Source organism: Solanum tuberosum, unplaced genomic scaffold (assembly GCF_000226075.1).
Source record: "Solanum tuberosum cultivar DM 1-3 516 R44 unplaced genomic scaffold, SolTub_3.0 scf00020, whole genome shotgun sequence".
Classification (NCBI taxonomy): domain Eukaryota; kingdom Viridiplantae; phylum Streptophyta; class Magnoliopsida; order Solanales; family Solanaceae; genus Solanum; species Solanum tuberosum.
In genome coordinates this window covers 2,505,167-2,530,200 of record NW_006238946.1, presented here as the reverse complement: position 1 = coordinate 2,530,200, position 25,034 = coordinate 2,505,167, and the positions used below count along the sequence as shown (strand labels likewise).

At 36.7% G+C, this 25,034-nt stretch overlaps 5 protein-coding genes and 1 non-coding gene across 6 annotated transcripts; 2 read left to right on the top strand and 4 right to left on the bottom strand.

Annotated features, from left to right (window-relative positions):
- Positions 1-535: 535 nt before the first annotated feature.
- LOC102579693 (glutamyl-tRNA(Gln) amidotransferase subunit B, chloroplastic/mitochondrial) lies at positions 536-7,087 on the bottom strand. The gene is made up of 10 exons (XM_015305308.1): positions 6,875-7,087; positions 6,084-6,743; positions 5,601-5,810; positions 4,646-4,786; positions 4,344-4,547; positions 3,571-3,768; positions 2,280-2,348; positions 1,222-1,338; positions 1,030-1,131; positions 536-892 (listed from the first exon to the last, which is right to left on the bottom strand). Exons 2-9 carry the CDS (start codon positions 6,708-6,710, stop codon positions 1,051-1,053), a joined length of 1,647 nt encoding a protein of 548 aa, XP_015160794.1. The 5' UTR covers positions 6,711-6,743; positions 6,875-7,087; the 3' UTR covers positions 536-892; positions 1,030-1,050.
- Positions 7,088-7,182: 95 nt separating this feature from the next.
- Positions 7,183-7,264, top strand: TRNAS-AGA (transfer RNA serine (anticodon AGA)). The gene has a single exon. It is a non-coding gene; the product is annotated as a tRNA-Ser (tRNA).
- Positions 7,265-7,850: 586 nt separating this feature from the next.
- On the bottom strand, positions 7,851-10,900 carry LOC107058988 (scarecrow-like protein 28). The gene is made up of 2 exons (XM_015305302.1): positions 9,559-10,900; positions 7,851-9,476 (listed from the first exon to the last, which is right to left on the bottom strand). Exon 2 carries the CDS (start codon positions 9,338-9,340, stop codon positions 8,099-8,101), a length of 1,242 nt encoding a protein of 413 aa, XP_015160788.1. The 5' UTR covers positions 9,341-9,476; positions 9,559-10,900; the 3' UTR covers positions 7,851-8,098.
- Positions 10,901-10,997: 97 nt separating this feature from the next.
- Positions 10,998-11,521, bottom strand: LOC102579368 (protein BOLA1, chloroplastic). Its single transcript, XM_006340817.2, has one exon. It carries the CDS (start codon positions 11,413-11,415, stop codon positions 11,116-11,118), a length of 300 nt encoding a protein of 99 aa, XP_006340879.1. The 5' UTR covers positions 11,416-11,521; the 3' UTR covers positions 10,998-11,115.
- A 522-nt stretch (positions 11,522-12,043) lies between these two features.
- Positions 12,044-15,458, top strand: LOC102579043 (uncharacterized). Its single transcript, XM_006340816.2, has 4 exons — positions 12,044-12,267; positions 13,140-13,207; positions 13,334-13,469; positions 15,179-15,458. The coding sequence occupies exons 1-4, from the start codon at positions 12,117-12,119 to the stop codon at positions 15,253-15,255; spliced, it is 432 nt and encodes a 143-aa protein (XP_006340878.1). The 5' UTR covers positions 12,044-12,116; the 3' UTR covers positions 15,256-15,458.
- A 673-nt stretch (positions 15,459-16,131) lies between these two features.
- LOC102578708 (histone-lysine N-methyltransferase family member SUVH9-like) lies at positions 16,132-24,785 on the bottom strand. Its single transcript, XM_006340815.2, has 2 exons — positions 22,444-24,785; positions 16,132-16,690 (listed from the first exon to the last, which is right to left on the bottom strand). Exon 1 carries the CDS (start codon positions 24,603-24,605, stop codon positions 22,515-22,517), a length of 2,091 nt encoding a protein of 696 aa, XP_006340877.1. The 5' UTR covers positions 24,606-24,785; the 3' UTR covers positions 16,132-16,690; positions 22,444-22,514.
- Between the last annotated feature and the right edge of the window lie 249 nt (positions 24,786-25,034).

Sequence of the window (25,034 nt, the reverse complement as noted above, 5' to 3'; positions counted from 1 at the left end):
AATGAATGTCAACCTCTCAAGGTTGAAAGGATAATAATTTTTTGTATATAACTTATTATTGATATTAGATAATTTTTTACAATGTATTAGAATATTCTTCCTATTTTGAAACACTAGGTCTTTAGGAAAATCAGGCTAGAACCACAACATGCAAATTCTCAGGAAAAAATTGCAAAAAATAGTATATCGTAAAGGGTGGTCTTGAATTTTTAACCTCAAGATAGTATGTGTAGAAAATAGTGTAATGTGTTGCCTATAAGCATAAGTTTCAATTGTATTGACCAACAAACAATTGAACAACACAAACAACATATTGAGATTAAGGGGGTCAAATTGGACAGGTCAAGACCCAACCCAATTTCAATTTCAAACCATATTAATATCTCCAATATCAACCCAACCCGCTCATTTGACACCCCTACTTATGAGGCTGAACTTGTTGCCAATTGAGCAAGTTCAACATCTCCGATTTATTGAAATATCTCGAACTCTGGGCTCATAAGCAAGCTAAGCTAATTTATGCTCACAACTTATGTCTAATAGGCAACAAAAGTCATTAACAAAAAGGACAATCCACAGTGAAGTGTATGCTTTAGTTATACTTTAAGGAAGAAGGTATCAGCTGCAATCGCATTAACAAGAAGCTTATTCTCCCCTGATGCTAGTACATAAATCAGAACTTTGGTAGTTCGAAAATATACCATCGTTGTTCTTATCAAGAACTAGTCCAAAAAAATGTCGAAAATAATGACCTATCCTAACTCTGCTAAATTTCTCTTCCTCAGTTCTGATGATCTGCAAATGATCTGAAAGCTCTTATCAGGTGCTTCCACTTGTTGGAGATATCAAGACTATCACCAGTTAATATCGATTCTTCATCAGTAGCCAATCGCTGAAATCACATTGCAAGGATGGTAACAGTCATCATGCCATCCAAATGGAACACAAGCAATAAGATAAGAGAGGGAAACAAATGTCTAATAATGCATATATGAACCAGGAAAAGAAAGAACTAATCGGAGTTCGTACATGATCAAATAATAGGCAATATCAGCTTTCGGCATTTAATTTCTCTAAAAGGATTTTGTTCAAAAGTTTTGGATTTGCTTTGCCTTTTGATTCCTTCATCACCTAGTAATCAGCACAACAATGTGAAAATTATTGGTCAATAGCCAGGATGATATGAAAACAACAAACTTAAAAAACTGAATGAAAACATACCTGGCCAGCAAAATAACCTTGCAATTTAGTTTTACCACCACGGTATTGTTCCAGCTGCTTTGGACTATCTGCAATCACCTTATCTACCATTTTCTCAATCTCCGCGGTGTCAACAATCTGTTTATTCAAAAATGAAAAAGTACATTAGATTCCTTTAATAACCAATATGCTTCAGTTACTTAACTAGTTTCGAATTGCCAATCATGTAAATCGACAACAACAAACACTTCTTTATACAAATTAACATCAAGAAACATTACCACAAGGGCAGTCAGTCTGAATTACACATGGTTCACTTAGGTCAAGATGTTTCCAGACAAGATAGCTATTTGAGGCAGTGTAATCGAAAAACATATACACAGCTTGACATGCTTCAGAAGATAATTTTGGGAAGTTTTAACCATGAACCTTTTCTTGATAGATAAGTAATGGTAAGTTTTAGCAGTGATGTGTATGCTATGAGCAGTAGATTATCCGTACAGTTCATAGAATCAGGTTAATGGAATTGTGCTGAGGCTTTTATCAAACTGAGACAATAACAGTTTAGCAGTCATTTGGTTTTTAAAGCTGATACTACAACAATACCAAAACTTTCATCTACAACTTGTTATAATATGGTTCTACTAGGCAAATCCTGAAACCTTGGAAGTAAGATTAAGTATCAACACATCAGATAATTTACACAATCATCAAGCACTCTAAAGTTAGTTGGCGCAGTGTCTGTGGGGTCAATATTCATCTTCAAGTATCTTTATTTGTAGTTGTTTCATGATCAGCTTCCTTATCCAATCAAAGGGTCTCCAAATGACTACGATTCAGGTAAGACGGGCTACAATTTTAACTCTATCCATCAGAATGAGAGAACAGTCATTGGTAACAGGTGATAAGTTAATGGTCTTGAAAGTTTATTCGATAATTTTTTTATTTGAGATTTAAAAGAATCCAGTTCAACAGATGATTATAAAGCTCATCAACAGAACAGTAAAATCATTTAACTATATAATTATTATAACAAGAGAAAAATACTAGAGTTCTTGCAATATTGCAAGCCGACTTGCCTGAACCAGATCCTTTTCTTTTATCAGTCCCTTGACTGTTCCACCCTTGGCGATTAACTCAAATAAAATCTGTAAAGTTCAATAACAATTGATCAGTCAGAAACATAATAATTGAACAGAGCGGATCAAAGTAAAGCCAATGAAGAAAGTGACCCATTAGCATATATTTATTCATTTCTAAAGAATGCTACAGATCATGCACAAGTGATACTCTTTCCCTCTCTTATACGCACACATCCATGCACATATTTAGATGTATCATCAAAAATAATTCATGCCAAACTAGTCATGCCGGAAAGACTCTTGATCAGTACTGATTTCTCACGCTCAAACAACAGCTTATGATTGTCACAAAGTCCAGTACAACAATAAACTGAAGTTACAGAGAGACTACATTGCTGTCTGAAGAAGGTATATGCTAAATTCCTGATATTTGTTCCATCTTCAGTTATAATGTTTCTAAAACATTGTAAACCAAAGCATCAACACCAATAAGAAACATCGGACAAGATGAGGGAAGCGAGACTGAGATGGTTCGTACATGTGAAGAGGAGGTGTGAGGATGTGCCAGTAAGGAGGTGCGAGAGGTTGGTTGTAGCAGGAGTTAGGAGAGGTAGAGGTAAGCTGAAGAAGAACTGGGGGGAGGTGATTAGACAGGACAAAGCACAACTTCAGTTGACTGAGGACATGACCTCAGATATGAAGGTATGAAGGTCGAGGATAAGGATTGAAGGTTAGTAGGTAGATGAGTGTTGTCGCATTCTGTCAGGAGGAGGGACTGGGCTAGTTTCCTCCTCTCCTTTTAGTATTATTATCAATTATCACATAGTTTCTTATTCTTCAAGGTGTATTACTATCTTTGGTTGCATTCTTTTTGTATCTTGCTACTTTGTTGTCTCTTTTCTGACTATCCTGCGTCAGATACCTCTCTAACTCAAAAAGGTAGGGGGTGAGGTCTGCATACATCCTAGCTCCCCAGAGCCACTTGTGGGATTACATCAGGTATGTTGTTGTTGTTATATCAATTTCTGGCTTCTCAAAGGCAACATGGATTGCAACCAATTGAAGGTCAGTGATTCGCAGAAGAAATCAGGAAAGATTAAATTAAGAAGGCTAACAGATAGTTACTTGTGACTGGACAAACCCCCAACCTCAACGCACCCAAAAATATTCTAAAAAGTGAAGAAAATCAGCAAAACAAAAATTCTACTTAATAATGTATAGGAAAACCATAAGATGTAATTTTCAACCATAACAAATTTAGTTATATCAGCAACCAAAGTGCAATTACCTCCTTCCCAATCTTTCCGCTGATAGTCTCATCTTTAATTGAAGCTATGAGCTCCCCCAGTTCTTGAGGGGTAAGTTTAATCTCATTGATAGTCACTTTTTCATTTTTCATGTACGCAGCAATATCTCCCATAATCCAATTGGCAGCAAGCTTTATATCAGCACCTCCTGCAGTTGTTGTATCAAAAAAATCTGCAATCTGAAACATGCAATTATCAGTGGATTCTGGATATTTCTACAAAGAAATAATGGGAAAAGCTGGAAAAGGCCTGATTTTGCAAGATAACAGTCCAGAAATTTTAATAACAGGATGATGATGTCATACTTTAGGACTCCTTTGAAGACAAACTTGATAGGGGAATCCATCCATGTTAAACCATAAAGTCCATGAAAGGATGGTAGTGTTCTTGAACAACATCATCCTTCCCTTCACTTCTATTCCTTTACTTATCCAAGTTCCCACCCTCTTCTCACCACCAACCCACCCAACTTTGGTCTCATTGGGCCATTGGAAGAGAAGGAGAAGGGAGAAGGGAAGGTAGATATTTCCAAGAGGCATACAGCTAAATGGACTTTGTGTATCTAAAAGTCAAATAATGCTTGTCCTTTTTGATGCTTAAGGATTTAAAGCATCATATTAAATTTCCGGCGAGAAGCACTTCATGCACAGGTTAAACCCTTACGAAATAACATCAGCTTGATAGATTTTAGTACTGGAGTGTCCACATGCCAATAAGGCAGTAGAAGCAGAACCTGACGATGAGAAGCACTTACATTGATGTCATTGGCAAGAAAAAGGACATCTTGCATGCTTAGGCCCATTTTCTCGTACCTCCGACGCTTATCTTCTGGAAGTTCAGGCAATGACTCACGGATACTGTTCACATACTCCTCGGTGAGAGTAACTCCAGGAAGATCAGGTTCAGGGAAATAACGATAGTCAGCAAGTCCTTCCTTTTTTCGCATGGTTACTGTTTTCTAGATATATGAGAAAGTTAAGCATATAAGGTTTCCCTGGAAAGACTTGAGTAAACTACTCTGACATACTGCAGTAGTATAAAAGTACAGTTGCATACCTGAGCACCTTCCTCCCATAGACGAGTTTCCTGTACAATTTGATCACTCTGGCCTTGGTTATGTAGTTCCACCTGTCTTGAAATTTCATAATCGATGGCCCTACTCATCGATGAGAAGGAGTTCAAGTTTTTAATTTCAACCTGACACAAGATAAAATATATCAGTTCATTATATAGAATGCTGACTTAACAATATGCAACTTAAACTAAACACTCACTGCTGAGAATTTCCATAACATAGAAAGGCAACAATAAAGAATTAACACCAGATGAAGTAAGAACTTGATCAATAATAGAGAAGAAATAATGTAATTGACATGAAAGTTGCGAAAAGGGAAAATCATGGTCACTCACTCACTCTAGCGACAAATACAAGGACAGCTAACTTAAAGTCTTGAATGGCATTTAATATGTAGTTTGAGGAATTAAGACAAAAAATTGCATGCTAAACATGTCTCCAGTTTCAAGTTTGTCAAACAAAGGCGGTTTCCACCAAATGAAGCTGAAATTATGTTCATCAGAATATAAAATACTGGGTTCACAAAACTTAGCATGCAAATATAAACTCCTCCGGGACCTACCATAGACCACATTTCACATTAAAATGACAAGTACACTCCCTTACTAATTTTAAGGCTAAGGCGAGAATTTCATAAATGACCAAACTGGACTTACACCTGCCGCTTAATTAAGTTGTCCATTAACCTGATTATATAGGAGACATTCTTTGTGGTGCATAGATGAACAATGGAATAGGAGCCAATGTATCACTTAAAACACAAAAGTTACCGAACCATCTACATAGAAGAATGGCAGAATAAGATAAGACAGAATAACATCCACAAAGGAAAGCAAACTAGAATTTAGAATCTTCATGCCTGAATCATCTAGCTATAAATTAGTATTTCCTATGCATAAAGGAAAGCAACAGAGATAGAAAGCATATCATGCAAACCTTTGTACCAAACTCTAATTGCCCAATAGGACGAACTGAAATATTGACGTCGCAGCGAAGTGATCCTTCTTGCATGTTCCCATTACCCACTCCCAAATACCTGACCAACCTTTGCAATTCTGCAGCATATTCTGCAGCTTCAATACCAGTTCTCATATCTGGTTCAGATACAATTTCTAACAATGGGACTCCAGCCCTATTTAAGTCAACCTGTATCAAAGAGCCAAACAAATCAACACCTACCTAAAATTCATAGTGAATACTTTATCAATAGAAGCAACAAGTATGTTAGATCAAATAATCTAACTCCATTAATGCAAATATACAAAGTAAATCACCATAAATTGATACAAACATCAATGGCCATAACATTACAATGTGATGCATCTGATGAATATAAGAATATGCCATCTGAAACAAAGGGTCAGAAAATAGAAAAAAAATGGAGAGCATGCGAATGTTTAAATGTGAAGGAGTTCTTTCCTGCGAGTAGCTTCCACCATCCGTATGAAGCAGCTTTCCTGCATCTTCTTCCATATGCACCCTGGTAATGCCAAACTTTCTATGGCCACCGCCATACTCGAGTGGAAGATCCACATCAAGAAAACCACCACTAGCAATTGGGATATCAAACTGTGATATTTGATACCCTTTGGGAAGATCAGGATAAAAGTACTGTTTTCTATCAAACTTGGAATTCAAAGATAGTTTACAATTAAGTGCAAGGCCAACTCTTACTGCACACTCTATCACCTTTGAGTTCAACACTGGCAATGCACCAGGCAAACCCATACAAACAGGGCAAACACTGGTATTTGGTGGAGAACCATAGTTATAAGGGCAGCTACAAAAAGCCTTAGTAAGAGTAGAAAGTTGAACATGGGTTTCTATCCCAATAACTGCCTCAAAATCCTTCAGAAATTTATCAACTGCTTTCGGTTGGCTTTGTGTGGAAACTTTCAATTTAGTCTGTTCCTTTTCCTGGGTTGCAGTTTGTGTCTGTGCATTTCTCATACAACAATACAAAACACCATGTTTTCTTGCAAAATATGAAGAAGGGTATAACATAGACGGGTTAAGCTGTATCCCTCTAAGGAATGTCAATGCCATCTTACTATCAAAACAAACACACTAAATTTATGCCTGCAAATCATCAAACACATATTCAGAAGCTTCAAATTAATACCTTTTTTTTTTCAAGAAAATGCCTTAAACTGTATAAAGATTGAAACTTTAAGCTGAAATTGATAAAGAAAACTGAAAATAGAGAATACCCAGGATTTATCTTGGACCAAAAAGCTTCAGCCACTGATGTAAGTCTCATAGACGAAACATTTAGAAGAGGGGCCAAAATTTTACTCCGAAATGGTGCAAAGAATTGATTTTTGAACTGTAGAGAGAAGTAGACAAGAAATTTAAGCAGCTTCTATGGAGTATGAGCATAGAAAAATTGAAAGACTGTAGAAATTCGAACACTCGAAAGAGAATTGATGAAGATAAAGAGAAAATCAAAAATCACTCAAATTCATTTTCTTAACAGTTTTAAGTAATGTATTTATACTGTGAGAAATATGAACACCAAGTGGTCGTGCCGGAGTGGTTATCGGGCATGACTAGAAATCATGTGGGCTTTGCCCGCGCAGGTTCGAATCCTGCCGTCCACGTCTGTTTTGTGTTTTCCCATTTTGTTGTCTTTTCATATCTTTCATCCTTCCTCTACAAATACGCTAGACGAACGGATGATCATGATAATAATGTTTTTTTTTTAACCGTGGTGTAGCGAGGAGGGGTGGATCATGGATGCACTACTAAAGTTATGATTTGTCATTGCGAAATCACAAACTTCAAATTATTAATTCACCTCTACAGATAAACTAGATAGACGGGTGATCATGATAAATATGTGTTTTTTTTTAATCACAGCTTTAGGTATCATCTTTTTTATTTTCTTCTTACTTGGTTCCAAATATACCAGCAAGTTCTTTTGTTGCTCCTTTTGCTATATTTATTGGTTACAATCTTGATTGATGACAAAATAAAATATGGGATAAGTTGCTAAATGACACATTTATATGTACAATTAACAAGACACTGAGGTGGACTATTTTAACTTGTTATAGAAGCCTGCACTATTTTCTATGTTAAATGGTTACTTGTAATTATCATTTAGATGGCCTATAGTTTTAAAAACTGTATTTTTATTCAAAGTATATAGAAATTAAACTCAAGTCAGAAAAGAGATATTAGAAAGAACATAAAACTTCTAATTTCTCATTTCATACTACAACAAGTGTGGCATGATGCTCTTTTGGTCCAAATAAAAAAGAGAGACTATATTAGCCAGTGACGGAACTAGAATTTTCACTAAGAAAACAGTAAGCACACGAGAAAGTACAACATCTTCTATCTTTACTCTTATCAGAATGTTAAAACAAGAAACTTTAAGCTGAAGGGAGATAACAAAATTCAGATCTGTGACCCCCTTTTTCTCTCCAGTATTATTGGAACTTCCAGGCAGAAGCAGAGATAATTGGGGTTCCTTTCCAACTGATAACTAGCCATTTTCCATCCATCTCAAAAGTGCAGAATCCGCGGAACTTGGGTAGCTCAAACAGTAAACTTGCTTGGCATAAGGATGAGTGGCTCAGTTCTGTTTCCACCATATGGAACCTGGAAAACAAGTCCCTCCACACTTTAAGATCCCCATAGCGAGGAACGGTCTCTTCTCCATGATATGTGATCATATTTCTGATGATTTTTTGTATGTAAAATCCTCCAGCTATTGCTACACCCTTGTGGTAAACGTCAAAACAATCAGCAACAGCACTGAAGTGATTTAAAGACTCGTCGAAAGAATCTATAAATTTTGGTAAATTTGTGTTTGCTACTGCTTCAATGACCACCATTATGCAAGGGTCAAGGCTTCTAATAACCTCCATCATAGATTCAAGTTCATTAGGCCAAGCTAACATAGTCCAAAGAATTGTATCTGAGTAAAATGCAACAACTTCATCAGCCTCTACATCGAAGGAATCTGTCTTGAGATTCTTCAGGTCTGAAACCACTGTTTTGAAGCAAAAAGAGACATTTACTAATGTCTCAGCAGCAAAAGCTGACAATCTCCTCCCTACATCTTCTATCATCTTTTTAGACCTTCCAACAGCACTTATTTTGAGATGCTTGAGTGGGCATTCATCTCGATCAGCAACAACTTGCATAAACGTTGTCCAGTGTGATCCACTTTTTATAGCAAGATCAATCAAATGAACCCTTTTTGCTGTTATTGTACAATCTAAGATGGCTTGTATTCCAGTGAATTTAGTCGCTTGGCGGTAGGCATACAATGGCCTCTTTGCAAATTCAGCAGGTTCAAGATCTATGATAAACTCTTCCATCTCAATAGAATATACTTCAATATCTTCTTCTCCAGTAAATAGCATTTTCCCCATCTCTCTATCAATTCTGTGTTGAAGAGCATCAGCGAAATAATACACGATTTTCTGGACCGGAGTACCAGTAGCAGAAGCAGACTGGTTACACAAGCTTAGCAGCTTTCTAGCACGATCAAATGTTCGAGTTGCAACCAGTTGAGCAGAAGCTTGAAGTAGTTCAGCTAGGTCCAAATCCTGCAGTAGCTCAGGAGACAGGCCAGAATTAGCAGTAAGGGGATTGAAAATGATGGAATAAGGATCAAATTTCTGTGAAATATGATTGAGTAATCTTTGTTTTGCTATTTTCATGATGGTCGGAGCCGATAGTACAAGAGATCCAGAAGTGCCACGTGACAATTGAAAACTTGACTCATTCAATCCTTGTCTAAGAGATCCTTGTCTTCCTTCAGCATGATCACTACATTGGTTGGCTTTCTTCTTATTTCTGGCATGACTAGAACTAGAATCCATGATTCACAATTCTTGTTCAAATAGTATCTGGAACCTTTACTTTTTATTTAAAGCACCTGCATTGAGAAAATGCTTGAGAAGAATAGTCCTGTCCTGGCTCCAGATGATCTCTGACACCATGCTTAGCACATGCAAGTCGTAGGGAAAGTGGTATTTCCAATGGTGGACGGTTGAGTAACGCGTAAGAACCTGCTCTTGAGAGGGGAACAACAGCTGGAAACGGCTGCTAAGACCTGTGGACAGAGGAGCAAAAGGAGGAATCTGCCCGAGGAGTGTCTTGTGTCTGATTAACTATTGGTGAGGCAATAACTTACCAAGGCGATGATCAGCCACACTAGAGTCAGAAAATATGTAGAAGTAGACTTTTTAATCAGCATATCCACTTCACACTTTTTTTCAATGAAGAGCATATTCACTTCACACTTTTTTTTCGATGAAGAGCATATTCACTTTACACTGACTTATAAGCCTCTGAATTTGTTTTTTGGGAAAATCCTTTCTTGTTCTATCCTCAATGAATCAACAGAAATGACAAAGAAGAAATCCAAGAGCAACAAATATGTCCATTTGATATTTTACTATGTATATAAAGAGACAAACTTATAAAAAGGCTAAACCTCCACCTAAATATTATCTCTTAAAACCGGCCTGGCATAAAAGAACAATATCAGAGGTTAAAGAAATGACAAAAATAATCAAGCAAGATTCAACATTAGTAAAAGAAGAATTACACTAGAAATATGAAAAACAAACAGGATTTAAGTTCTATGTACTGATGAGTAGACTTTTTTTAAGTAGATAGCCATGGTTTTTCAGAATAACACAGCTGTCTTAAAGCATCCTGCACTAGTATTAACACATGAGACGAAAAAAAGCTTTTTGAATAGCCCCATTAGCCAATAATCTTTTCAATCACATCATCCTAACTTTTGCTAACTTTAAAATCTGGTTATGGTAAACAACAAGACTTCTCTACTTGACTGCAAAATCAAGAGAGGCAGAGCAACTAACAAGAGAAATCACACAAGACTTTTATCAAACAGGGTTATGGAGGAAAACAAATAGATGGGAGAACTCATGATTCACTCATATCTCCTACAACAACAATATATCTAGTGAAATAATCTCACAAGTGGAGTCTGGAAAAGGTCGAGTGTACGTAGACCTTATCTATATCTCGTCAAGGTTGAGAGGTTATTTCTGAAGGAGCCTCGGTTCAACTTTCAAGTGCAGCAAATAAGTAAAAAAGAAAAGAAAACATAACAACTAATAAGGAAAGCAACAAGAAAGGAACAATAACAACAACACAATACGTAATCCCACAATCAAGGTCTAAGGAGAGTAGTGTGTACGCAGACTTACCACTACCTTGTGAATACACACCATCATCAATCACCTCAAGTAAAGCATAGCAAGAGGCAAGCATATAAAATAACTACAATAGCAAAGAAACCATGCTGAAAACAATTAAGAAGAGAATAAGTAGCAACAACAATTAATCATAATCACCACAACACTTCATAGCTTATCTCAATTTGAGTTTCGACATAATAACCAAAATTTACTCCATACAAAAGTTATTCAGCTCAATAAAATCTACTCAAATTGAACAATTACATGCCATCTTCTTTGGGTGTCTTAGCGACTATAGATAGAGCATGTAAACCAGATTGGAATTCATCAGTCAAGAGATCATACACCATACGGTGACGTTTAACAAGATTCTGTCCATCAAATTTGTTGGACACAATTTTGAGATTGAAATGTGTCTCGTTTGTTCCGGTTTCCCTGACGGCGGCATGACCGGCATGCTGGTAAGAAACGTCTTCGACTTCAATTAAGTTAGCTTCAAGTGCTGATTGTAGCCTCGTCTTCATTCTACTTGCCCTCGACAGAATCCCTCGTGACGCCATGCTGAACCCTAATTTCTTCTCTCTTCTCCGCTAAGCTCTGTGCCACGGCCACCGATCTCCTAAAAATAATTGACTGAAGGGTTGTTTGGGTGTTGCAATAATTCGAAAGTCAATTTAATTAAAAAAAATTACGTTAATTCAATAATTTAAATAAAAAATTTAGACACTCAAAAGTTATACAAAAAATAAAAAATACATTGTTAATGTAAGTTAAAGTTATTATAGTTTGACTCTTAAAAATGAAAGGGAAATAGGATAAATATACCCCTAAACTATCGTAAATGGTATGCAAATATTCTCCGTCAAGACATTGGTGCCCCTACCGTCCAAAAACTAGAGCATATATGTCATTTATACTAATGGACATACACGTGTATCTTATCCACCGATTCGACATTTATTAAATATCGAATCGACGGATAAGATTACACCACATGTTCCTATTTAGTCTTCCGTTAGAGTGAAGGGCATATATGCTCTAGTTTTTGGACGGACGTGTCATCAATGTCCCAAAAATATGACCGAGGATATTTGTATACATTTACATAGTTCGGATATATTTGTCATTTTTTTCAAAACGAAATTATGATAATTAAAAGTGGAAAATGGAGCTAAGTAATTTCCGATTTATAGAAACTTCCATTCAGAAAACACAATTGCTAAATCAAGAACCTTCCTTTTTTTTTTGCTGAGGATTGAAAATGGAGGTGGTACATGTACAACATCGGTGGAGATTAAGGTGGTCGTTCAAGAATGCTACCATTATTGTCACTTTCTTCAATATAATTGCTGCCCTTTTTATACTTCACAGCTTCTTCTCTTCTTCTTCATCTTCCACCACACCATCTTCAGGTTCCCATCTCTTCTTGTTTTTGTTTTTCCTTTAAATTTGCTTCATTTTTAGGTTCTTGGGGTTTTTAATCTGTAAATTGTGTTTCTTTCTGTTTGATTTTTTTTCTGGGTTTTTGCTTTAGGGTAGCAATAGAAAACATAAATTTTGAGAAAGTGCATATAGGATAGAGGTTTTTGCTGTTTGATTAAGAAATGTAAAAATGATTACTTTGATCTGGAATTGTTGCATTTGGTGATCTAAATTTTCACTGTGGAACCAATTTGTATATCCAGTTGAGTTTGGAACTTGGAAGTTCAGAAAGGGGTAAAGCAGAATTGAGAGTAAATGAGATTAGGAAGTTAAAAGTCTTTCTTTTGTATTTCCTCTAATGTAAACTATTTAGTGAGATTTCTTGCTTAAATAGCACAAAATAAGGTTTCTTGTAAGTTGCCATGTGACCCTTTTTGAGTTTCTGCAAAACCTTTTGGAAGAGATCCTAAAGTTGCATTAGTTTTGTCCTTGCACCAGCTTGTGATTCGACGGAAACAAAAGATATCCACTTTTAAGTCAGTTAGTAGTTGTTGCCTGCAAGATGAATAGTAGGGCGTATTATACCTTATGAATGAGCATGATATAATGGTGTACTTGTGTGCTAGAGCTAGCAATGGGCATGGGGTAAGACATTCAGTTGCTCCCAGGTGGGGCGGCTTGATGGCAAAAGCCATAAAAAAGTGGAGGACTTTCCCATCGATGCCATGTACCAAAATAAAAGGTGGAGGTGTATATAGCCAGTTCTAGGATATTTGTTTTTTGTCAAAAACTGTTGCAAGATCACCTAATCCAATGCTGGTAAGAGAATGGCTTATATGAGTTCTTGCCGTTTCAACTGCAGTTGAAAGGTATATAACGGAAGCAGAAGAGATTCGCCGTGCTATGTTGCCTGTGGAGCTAATTAAAAGAGTGTGTACCTCCTTTTTCCTTGTTCAGTAGCTGAATAATTAGGATGCTGTGTATCAATAGTATTAGTAGTGTTTTGTTTTCTATTTTAGTGACTTTTGGAGAATATAATATCTTCTGTCGTGATAGGTGAAGGAAATTCAGAAAGAAGGTCATGTCGAACCAGATCCTCTCCAACAGAAGGATGCAAAGCAGACTGCTGCAGTAGACCTCATATCTAGACTGAACAATTATCGGTCTTATTCTGATTCAGGCAGCGTTAAAGGTAATAATTAACAAACCTCTGGACACTCTTTATCTTATCTTTAGACACAAAAAGACCTCTAGAATGCTTAGCCTCATGGTGAGTCTGTCAACAATGTCTTCTGCAGCTCTTGGAAGCAGTAAAAGAAACTTTTTGCTCAATTAAATGGCATAGCAAGCTTCAGTCAATTGTATATCTTCTAAAAAGCACTATTATCAATATATCAGTCATCTGATTTCCTTTAATTAACAGTTCATTTGCTTCCTTCTGAATTCAGTCAATGAATTGAGACTATATGAAGGACAACTTAAGTGTCAGTAGGAATACATCAACTTTATTTGTCTTAACTCAATGCACGTTACCTCTTGGAGAAGTAATTTTAATCAGATGATGGCACGTATTGTAGGACCAAAGTTTGATATTCTACTTCTATAAGATCTAAGATAGTGTCCAGAAGTAGATCATACCCAGAGAATATAGAAGAATTTATCATCGGTTTTAGTACGAGTATGAGAGCGATGCAAGTAGGCTCGAAGAGGAGGACTGAATTGTGATATAGGAATTAGTAGTTTGTCTTATCCAGTATCCTAAAAATGACACTAGGAAGAATAACAAAAGAAAGATTGAGAGAAGTGTTAAGTTTGATTATTCCCTCAAGTTTGTTTGGGCATTTATACTAAGTAGTGTACGTTGATTATTGCTTCGGTAATTTAGATGTTTTTGGCAAATTTACATCTCTTAATCTAGGTAAATCACAGCTATCAAATCAAATCAATACAAATCATGTATGATCTTCAACAGAAAACACTGTTCCCAGTAAACCACTGTCAGTTGCATCACAGCATCAGTCCATTTACATTTATCCTCCTTTGTTTAAATTTCAGACAGTAAGACATCTCTTGCCCTGCTGTAGTTTCCCTTTCCTTCTCTTAGGTGTAAAAAGTATATGTCATCCTTCTTATCATGCAGCATGAATTGTATGTACAGAAATCAGAAAACTATGCTTGGTTACCCTGTTCATTAGTACTTGCATAGTCTGAGATGCAGCATTGATGTAGCAGTGTTAAACCTGGATAAAAGATAATGCACTGCAATCGAGTGCAAAACGTCTGAAGTGCTAGAACTGCATTCTATCGCTGGTGTTAACTCCTGTTAATTTTCATAAAGATTCAGAACTAATGGGTATCAACTAGTCACACAATAAGCATCTTAGATCAGGGAAATCCATGAGGACTGTTGTGTGTATCTCTTACATGTTCTTTTGGAGCATATACTACAACCTCAAGATTGTTTTGCCGGGGTTTCTCCTACCTTGTATATTCTCCTTTCATGCATGAGTCATCCAACGTGCTAATGAGAACCAATAGTTCTGAGAAACAAGCATGGCCTACATAAAATGGACATAAAAAGTTCTCATCTTTTTGAATGGCAAATAGAATTCTGAGCTAGCCATGCATCTGTAGTATAGATTTATTCATCTGCTTCTTGCCAGTGTTTTCTGCTATCATAATGGACTTTACCTGTGAGATACTGCTCCTTTAATTGTATGTGTCGAGCTCCATGGCTGAAAAGTGTTGTGCCTCTATTCTGGTAATGACTTCTAGTACTCTTTTCTTTGCTTCAGAGAGTTCCTTTCTTTTTTCTTGGGTCAAATGCAATGCATAGTTAAAGCATGATTTTGTACGATTGTTCGTTAAACTCATTCCCTTCAATAATAAACTTTTGTACAGTTGTGGAGGAATGGCGTAAGCGAAAGATGGATAGAGCCAGGCAACGCGAACTTGAAAAGAATGGAACCACCATCTGACAGTCCTAAATCTTTGAGGGGGGTTCAAAAATGGGGCCATTTGATCGATACGACTTGTAATATCCGTTGTATATGTGTATGCTATTAACAAATATGTCTATTATCATGTATCCAAATTCTGCAGCACTTGGACAATTTTATGACATATAACATGTTAAGTTTCTATATGTCAAAAGTCAAATGTATTAGCAATTGCTCTCTCAGTTCTTGTTATATCTTTGCATTTACCAACAGAATACAAGTTTGAAGCAAAAAAATTGTAGTTTTTGCACAACAGACGATTAATTGCTTATGTGCTGCTCAGTAACACATAGTATTCTTTTTTGACCAAACACATCAAATTTAAACATATTTTGAAATGAGAAGTAATTTTAGCTTTAAAAAAACTTGGCAAATCAGGGTTGTAATTCATTAGTCTCTACCTAATTATTCATGAAACCAACATTCCATAGCTAATTCTCAAGTTAGCCATCTATGTCAATTGATGATCTTTCACATCTCAGATATTTATATTTGTTCAGTAAGTTGAAACATCAGCATTGATGTAACTGTCAAGGCAGCATCATTGTCCAGTTGGCTTCCTTGTCACTATCCAATCAACAGTGCCACATTACCAAATATAGTTGCACAAATTAACTCAAAAGTTAGCTAATGCCCGATTTATGTGATGACGTTTGACTAAGCACTAACTTTGAAAATAAAATGAGAACTTCTGAAAATTGTGATAATAGCAAATATACAACCAAATAACAGAGTTTTTCCTGTTCAAGTATAAAATTTGACACTTAGCATCACAGCTCAAGTTTCTGAAATAACTTGGCTAAATCAAGCAAAATGAGTTTATTTGCTGTATTTCAATAGGGTAAACAGCACAAAGAGAGAGAAAAATAGGCTTAAGCATAAGAAAGAATTCAATAATTTGAATAAAATTTGCATTGCCATATCCAGAGGGAAAATCTGGTAGTAACATATTTGCTGTGCCTCTTTGATCCTTTCAAAATTCCCAGCATCCCTAACTTGGACCACATACTAGGTGCTTCCCTCTTTATCTGGCAAAAGCATTTTAACTTAACTACAGCTATCTGGTAACACGATATCAATACAATCTTCTGTACAGAATAAGCAAGTTTGATCTTCATATATACAAGCTATTACTACAACCTACGAAAGCTCTTACAATCAAGAACATCAGTGGTAGGTTAGCATACATAGGTTAAAAAGGTTCCTACCAAAGCGCGGATATATAGTGAGAAGCAGCAATATCACTTTCTTCACTCTTCTAGCTAGTCATTGAACACCATGCTATCTACAACATAGGATCTACAAGCTGGTGCAGCAACAGCTATCAGAGCAACTTGTTTTAGGAATCTAGTGATGCGGTCTGGACTGTCACCAAGATAACGGGAATGTCAAGAGGGTAACACTCGCCCTTCATCTGCATGAGATAAAAAAAAAGTAGTTAGAAACAGCAGAAGGTTAGGCAGTAAGCTGCTTTGAGCGGCAACTATAAGCTGATATCTTCATAATCAAAACCATTCCCCTAGTAGGTTGCTTCCTGACAAAACAAAGTATCAGCAGTACAAACAATGATTTCCGGAACCAGTAATCGTGGCAGAGGTTGAACAATATATTATGAATTTCAATTATGCAAACAACAAATGGCTGTGGATGAAATCCTTGAAGTAGAACTGGAAGGGTGTATGACCAGAAAAACTTTGCAAGGGTATGCTATAACTAGTACTGACCAAAAACCAAAACCATGATCTCCATCTGACTACCAGGTGATGTCGAAGCAGAATTCAAGGACAAGTGATTATTTTTGAAAAAGAGGAAAGGAGTGTGATCTCTGGCTAATATCGAACACATTGCTAAGAGCAACAAAGGTGACTTTCTCCATACTTTAGTTCAACAGCACCAAATGAAAGGTAGGGAAATTCAATTTCTTACCTTACCTGACAGTCAGCTAATACAATCTAAACAACACTAGTAGGTCATGGAAGCACATTTAGTACACATACCGAATATCATAAAGTTGCTTTTGTCAAATGCACAAAAATAATTTCAGTTTAAAAATATGAACCACCTGGAGACTTCGTAGAAATTCACCCAACAAAAGGAAGAAGCAGACTTCTTCAGGGGAGTCGAAAAAGTAAAAGACAAAAATTAGCAGCAAGCAAGTTCAATTTATCAGAAAACACGACAATTCAAGGTCAATTAAGAGATGAAAGAAGCAAGAAAGAAAAGGGAATACTTCTGTGTTTTACTATGACAAGAAGCATACTCTACGTTTGACAGAAGTAGCTATCACTTCTTTTTGACAACCAAGAGATTCCAAAGGACCAGCTTGCTTACGAGACTCTCAGTGGATAACGGGTATTTCCCTCTACTCTTCTCCACTTGAATATCAGGCTTTTGACTGCAGCAGCGTTCGAACTCTTGACATGCTCCTAATCCACACATCACGTTTTGTGCTCTTACCACAGAGCAAAAGCTCCGGGAGTAGTATTACTATTTACTAACATATAAACAAATATATCCAATTCCTGCAGACATTATAATATATCTATAATTTATCACTTACATGAGCTTCCTAAATTTAAAATTTTCAACTAATGGAAGATTAACTTACTACTCATCAACATGTAATGTCAATTCTTATAAGAGCATGTCTTAGCAAAAAAAATTAGAAAATCATGATAAAAGTTTCTAAGAGTCTGTTTGGATTGGCTTAAAAAAAAGTTGTTTTTAAGTCAAAAAATAAAATAAAAAAGTCAAACATAAATGACTTTTAAGTCAAAAAATAAAAAGTAGGGTGACTCCTAATTTTGGTTTTTAACTTATTTTTAAGTCATTTTTAACTTATTTTAAGTTATTTTTACCCTTGCCAAACACTTTCAAAAGCTAAAAAAGACTTCGACGTAGGTTTGACCAACTTTTAAGCCAATCCAAGCAGGCCCTAAATATAGAATGGGTGTCAATATAAAAGTTTCCAAATATAGAATGGGTGTCAATTGCATGGTACTTATCGACCTTATTGTTAATATATGGTACTTGGGCCTAACTCAACCTCAAAAGTTAGCCCATAAGGAGAGGTTTGTTCAAGTACATATAAGGAGACCAATTTTCCATCCTTCTACCGATGTGGGACTTCTTAACACTCCCTTGCAGGCACAAACCTCAACTGGAGCGTGAACACTTATAAATGGGGGTCCAACATCAGTGAACAACAAATTGGGATGGGTCTAGCCCTAATACCATGTTAAGATATAGTACTTGGGCCTAACTCAACCTCAAAAGCAAGCTCAAGAGGGAGGTTCATCCAAGTCCATATAAGAAGACCAATTTCCCATTCCTCTACCGATGTGGGACTTCTTAACACTTATCTTTCGAGGGGCAGTTGAACTAGTGACTCATTAATGATGTCAGGTTGAACAAGTCAATAAAAAAAAATTAATAAGGTAATGGTAATTTTATTAACATCACTACCAAAAAGGTACTAGATGAAGTACAAAAGTGAAGATTTAGAAATTCAATGCATAATATCAGCATTCAATATGTATTTCCTGAATAATCTAGTTTTTCAATCATTCAACTATTTCATCATACCAAGTTCAGTGTCGGTCAGATTAGTAACATTATCTCTTTTGAACAAGAAGATTTTATTTGTAACAAGCGGTTTTCTTAGTTGGTTATTGGTCACATTTTATTTCGTAAAATAGCTTAGACTCAACAAGTCCAAAGAACCCAAAATTAATTAATGTTATCTAGTATGTTTCTGCTGCAGAAAATTACAGATTTGGTAGACATGCAAACTTCAAGAAATAAATATAACCCTTTTTTTATGATGATGGTTTGGGGGGGTACCTCCACCGGCATAAATGGCGGATAACTCTGTCTACCAAGGTTTAGGCAGATGGGAGAAGTCACCTAGTGATTTTTGCCTCCACTAGGATTGAACCTAAGAACCTATGTTGCTCGGACTCTTCAAAAATTTCAACGGGTGCGTGTCGGATTTGCCAAAAGTAGTGCATTTTTGGAAAGTCCAACACGGATGCGGCATCAAAGTGAAGAGTCCACGCAACTAAGCTAAGAACTCATGGTTCTTCTCCCACTACAACAACCACTAGGCCACAACATTGGGGTGCTACTAGGGGTGTCAAAAATGAGCCCAACAATAGGTAACCCGCCTAGAATTTTAAGGGTTGGGCTTAAGATAATTTGAGTTGGGTTCAATCTCAACTCATTCAAGCCTTAACCCACAGTTGAACCCAATTTAATCTCCAATTTCAACCCGTTTTAAGACTTTATTTGCATTGATGTAATGTATGTTCCTATATTGACCTATCTATTTTATATCTTTTAGGATTTATCTATCCATTTATAACTTCTTTTTTAAATTTTCTTGAGTTGAAATTCAAATTGTGGTTATAAAACTTAAATAACAATATATTAAAATTATTAGAGATTAAGCAGGTCAAATCGAGCGAGTCAAGACCCAACCCATTTTTAAGCTCATTTGAGCCCAAAGCAAAATTGGACGGATCAGAACCCAACCCAATTTCTATTTCAACCCATTTTAATATCTCTAGTTTCAACCCAACCAGCCCATTTGACACCTCTAGTTGCTACTAAGGAAATATAACTTGAAGCCTGAAGGTTTGGTCTACTTTTTGAGTAAAATCTTTTTTGAAATGGAACAAACAAAGAATAGGATCATATGGAATAAAACATAAAAAATGGTGAAATCATATACATGTGCATGCTCATTAATCATCAAGCAACGCATCATATTCCATCTTTGTTCTAACCAAAGAGGGAACCTAAATTATATATCCACCTCTTTGGATAGAAAGAGAGAAGAGTGGGATAGGAAAAGGCTTGGTCAAACTCTTAGATGTGACCCAACAGAGTGGAAGAGCAAATTATTATCTCCAAATTGGAAGCAAAGAGGTCATGTAATGGTGCGCCCACCACCTGAAACTTTTCAAATTTCGAAGGTTTACTTCTGGCATCCCATTTATTTATGGGCAAGGTATCCAACAATATCCTCTAAATGTCTTCTATTCTTTTGTTCATATATAATAATTTATATATTGATGTCTATGTTGCTCGGACTCTACATAAATGTCAAGGGGTGCGTGTCGAATTTGCCAAAAGTAGTGTATTTTTGGAGAATCCGACACGGGTGCGGCATCGAAAGTGAAGAGTCCGCGCAACTTAGATTGATGATTCTTCCTTCAAATGTTAAACTTAACATCTAAAGAGAAAACACAGTTATTTGGTACATGACATTAAAATCAAATTTGGAAAATACAATAAACAATTGAAAATGATGAAAAAGGGACTAAAATTAATGAGAAGAAAGAGAGTGAGCATATAGTGTGTGGGGCAAAGTTGGGGGTTAGCAGGGGAAAGTATCCGTTCTGGCTCCCCACCATTGCCATATCCATTCTCCTCTAACGGTAAGGAATAAATTTACCTTTTAAACTTGACCTAGTTTGTAAAGGTGAAACCTACAATACTGTTTTTTTCACAAAGATTGATAAGTCTCAAGACAAGTTCTTTTCCCCCAACCTCTCTTCTTGTGCGCACCATTGACCACTTAAGGAAGCAGAGTCCCTGTAATTAAGCCACTACAACCCACCATGTAACTTGTCTAATCTGTTCAAGGTACTTCAAGTTAAAACGGACACCCTTTGAGCATTTCTTTAAATGAGAAAATTAGCAATCACAGCATGCAAAACCTCAACAGCATAGCTCATGTCGCAATTGACGGTTGGACACCAAGAAACTAAAAAAATATGGCATTAGGGAGAGTATTCTTTCCTCCAGTTGATCCTGTTAGTATTTAACTTAATTACATTACTACCTTTGTTTCAGAATACTAGACATTCTTTTTTCCTAAAAACGAAAAGACATTTCCATTAGTATAGCTGCCTCCACTGTGTTCATATCTAACCTACTTCACATTAAGGTTCATTTCCAAAATAAACCTCCCCTTGAACGAGGTTGATATTTGTATAAATTAAAAATTACGTCAAGCATCTCGACATCTTCTCAACTAATTATTATCAAAACCTCACTTTTAACCCTCTTTTACAACTCGAAATAATTTATCATACTCTAGGGTGTTTGGTAAAACTTATAAGTTGGATTGACTTATTGTATAAGCACTAGCACTTTTCAACTTATAAGCACTTCTAGATTAGACAAGATTTTTACTACTTCATCCCCACATTTTTGGTAATCACCAAAGTACCCTTCCTAAAAGAAAACTCCTAACTCCCACTCAATTCCATTTCTGTCATTTGCCCTTTTCCATGTAGAATAGCTAGTTAAAGTAGTGTGTGGCGGTGGCGGTGGCGGTGGCGGTGGCGGTGGCGGTGTCCATGTCAACATGCAAACTTCAACTATTTCACCGGATACCAACACAGCACACAGGTGTTGGGTAGCTCTGTCCACCAAGACTAAGGTGGATGGGAAAAATCTTCTTAAGTTTTTGTCCTCGCTCTCCTACAGTTTTTACCCGCTTTATTGAGCGGCCACAGCTTTGGGTGCCAAAAAAAGTTGTACAACTATTATGGGACAAGGGAGTACTACTCAGCAGTTGTGCAAAAAGTTCTTTAGATATGAAATCTAAAGAGGACGGGATCTATCAAGGCAAGAGCACAACTAATTAGAAACAAAATCATGCTATAAGCCATTAAAAAGACAAGCAAAGAGGGAAAAGGGAAATTCTTATCAATTAGTATGAAACAACAACATACCCAGTGTAGTCCCACAAGTGGGGTCTGGGAGGATACCATGTATGCAGACCAGCATGAAAAAAAGTTCAAATTCATTCAATAAATCAGTTAAGACGCATTCAAACTGCATATAGCATATTGATAAAAACTCAACAAAGCAATTGGAGTTCCAATCAGCTAGTTAAAATTCACAATAGAAGGAGAATAGCAAGTCCAGAAGCCTCCAGAGCTAGATAAATTTAAGACTGGCACAACTTTTAATGAAATCGGTCTCAAATAGTCTACGAAGAGATTCAGAATAAAAGTAATAGGTAGCTAGAGTAAGAAAACGACTAATACCACTAGACTGGTAATTAGCAGTCATCCCTCAAGAAAACATGTTACTGAAAGTCGTTACAATTTTGAGTTCAACAGGAATTATTGTCTTGAATGTTTAAATTACCTCAGCAAATGATGTACGAGAAACAGCTGTGCCGCATCATTTTCAAAATTGAATCAACTACTATAAGTTAGTCAATCACAGATGGCAAGCTTTCCTGTCCATTCATCTGCTACCCCATAATCAATACTGATCTCCTTTAGAGGGGGAATATTCTCCATTGCAAAGAGCATCATGTGGGGGAATGCTACATGGTTGTGATCATAAAGCACAGGCTGCACCAAAGCATTGGGGCTTGAACTGTGACTAATATAACATGCTACATTCCTCATTCTAGACACATCCATAGCAAAATCCAGAGGAGGAATGGAGGGGTATGCTGGGCGCTCATAGTTAGGATATATTTGCGACAAATCTCCCCATTCTGCCCATCTATCAGGAAAACGACTTGGATAGACTAAACTGTCACCATTCATTGTAAAAATTTGGGCTTGCCCTCGTGTGAGTACAACCCCAGTATATTCACAGATAAAGGACCCAGCTTGGATCAAGTCCAGTGACCTAACTCCCCAACCAGTCTCTCTAGACCGAAACACCTCAAATCTGTTCCTCAAACCTTTCTGAGTCACTCTATTCCGACAAGTTGGAGGACATCGACAATGTGGTCCACATTCGAATACTAACGGTTTGCCTCTCAACAATATCCCATTATAATCATAGGCAAATTGGCCACCATTTCTCATAGCACAAAAACAATTATCAGCACACCCATCAATGCACTCGCAGCCATTACCACTGTGCACATTCAGAGAGACATGTGGAGGATAAATAGGTTTTACTAGATATTCAAAATAAGCCGGGTCGTGATTATCATCAATATCGTTGAAAAGAAACACTGGCACATTTTCTTTTTTCCTTGATATATCAAGAGTAACATAACCAGTAGGCCTTGCCACCAAAGGTCTGATCCTAAGATTCTGTGCAAAACGAAGAATAGCACTTCCCATCTCTTCCTGATTCTCTATCCTAACAAGCTTGTATTTATACACTCCAAATCCAGACTTCCCAACATCAAACCAGCATTCAACAATTCTATATAATCCATCATACACATAGACCTTACCACTTGCACTTCCGCTTCCTTCATATTTAAAGCCACGAATTACCCTTACCTCAATTCCATAGTGCATACTTCTCTCCAATGCCAAATTCCCACATTCCAGCTTCTGATGCACGCATTGCCTCGAGTGCTTGTCCTGTCCACCATGACCTGTATATATAATCACATCTCCTCCATCTTGATCATCCTCATAGCCACCTGAAACAATCACACTCGTAGCAATTGGCTCCCGGTTCGAACTCTGACTTGCAGGTACATAATCAATCCCAGCTTGAGCCTGCCCATGTAATCCAACAACCAAAAGCTCCATCCTAAAGAAGAACACATCCCCGATAAGCACTCCAGGAATCGCCCCAACAATCCGCTTATCACGATTCATCCACAACCCATGTTCTCTCAATATTTGACAAGCCTTCAAATCACCTCTTGGCTTTCTATATGGACCCAAATGCTGGCTTCCATCATCTTCCACCATCGCAAGAATTCGCAAGGAATCATACAGCATTCGGGTTTTCCTAACAGCATCTCGAAAATAAAGCTGATCTTCAACCTTAAGATCTGTCACTCTAACCAATTCCGCTGATCTCTGTTGATATTTCCTTCTAGCAACCACCACTTCTGCAACCTGTGTATCATTATTACTCACCGGAACAATAGCTCGAGCATCAGGGTCTTCCATAACCTCATCAGCAGAATCCTGATTCTGGTTTCCAACCACCTCAACATCTCCATACCGCTGCATTTTCTTAGTAAAAGCCTCTTTAAACATCTCAGAAATTCGATTATATTCCGAATAAACATAAACATTGTTTCCATCGCACCCAGGTGGAATCTCTGGTATAATTGAGCTTGGTGATTGTGAATCAGCCTCAGGAGTAGTTAATTGTGGGTTCCTGGTAAAAGCTGAACCAGAACTTGAGTTGAAATTGGGACTAGGGTTGGAAAAAAAAGCTGGGGTTTGAAGATCAGCTTGTGTATAATCATCAAGGGGTTCAAGTTTTGGTTCAATCTTTGGGATAATTCTTGGATTTGGGGTTGTAGAAGATGTGAAATTAGTGGATTCAGGTTGAAGATTAAGGTCTTGAAATGGGACAAGAGATCCCATTTTTTCCTCTATAACTGAACAACAAGAATTTCACAGATCAAAAATGGGGTTTTGGGTTTTTAGGAAATGAAACAAAGAACAAAGCTTGAGGTTTTGCAGAAATGGTGAACACAAGTTTTGTTCATAGAAATGCAAGAAAAAAAAGAAGGGGACTGAGAGTGAAGAGGTGGAGAAGAAGAAGAAGAATTGTGATAATGAATTTTAATTCTTTTTGGTCATAAAAGTCTAGAGCATATCGGAAACAACTTCTCTATTTCCATTATGTCACGAGATACGTAAGGTTATATATTTCATATTTTTTAAAATTTTATTTATGAAATTATACTAAATATGTTATTATTATTATTATTATTAAAATCGGAGATTCTTTCATAAATAATAAGGCTAAAATTGGTACATTTTACCTTCTCGAGACCATTATAATATGTT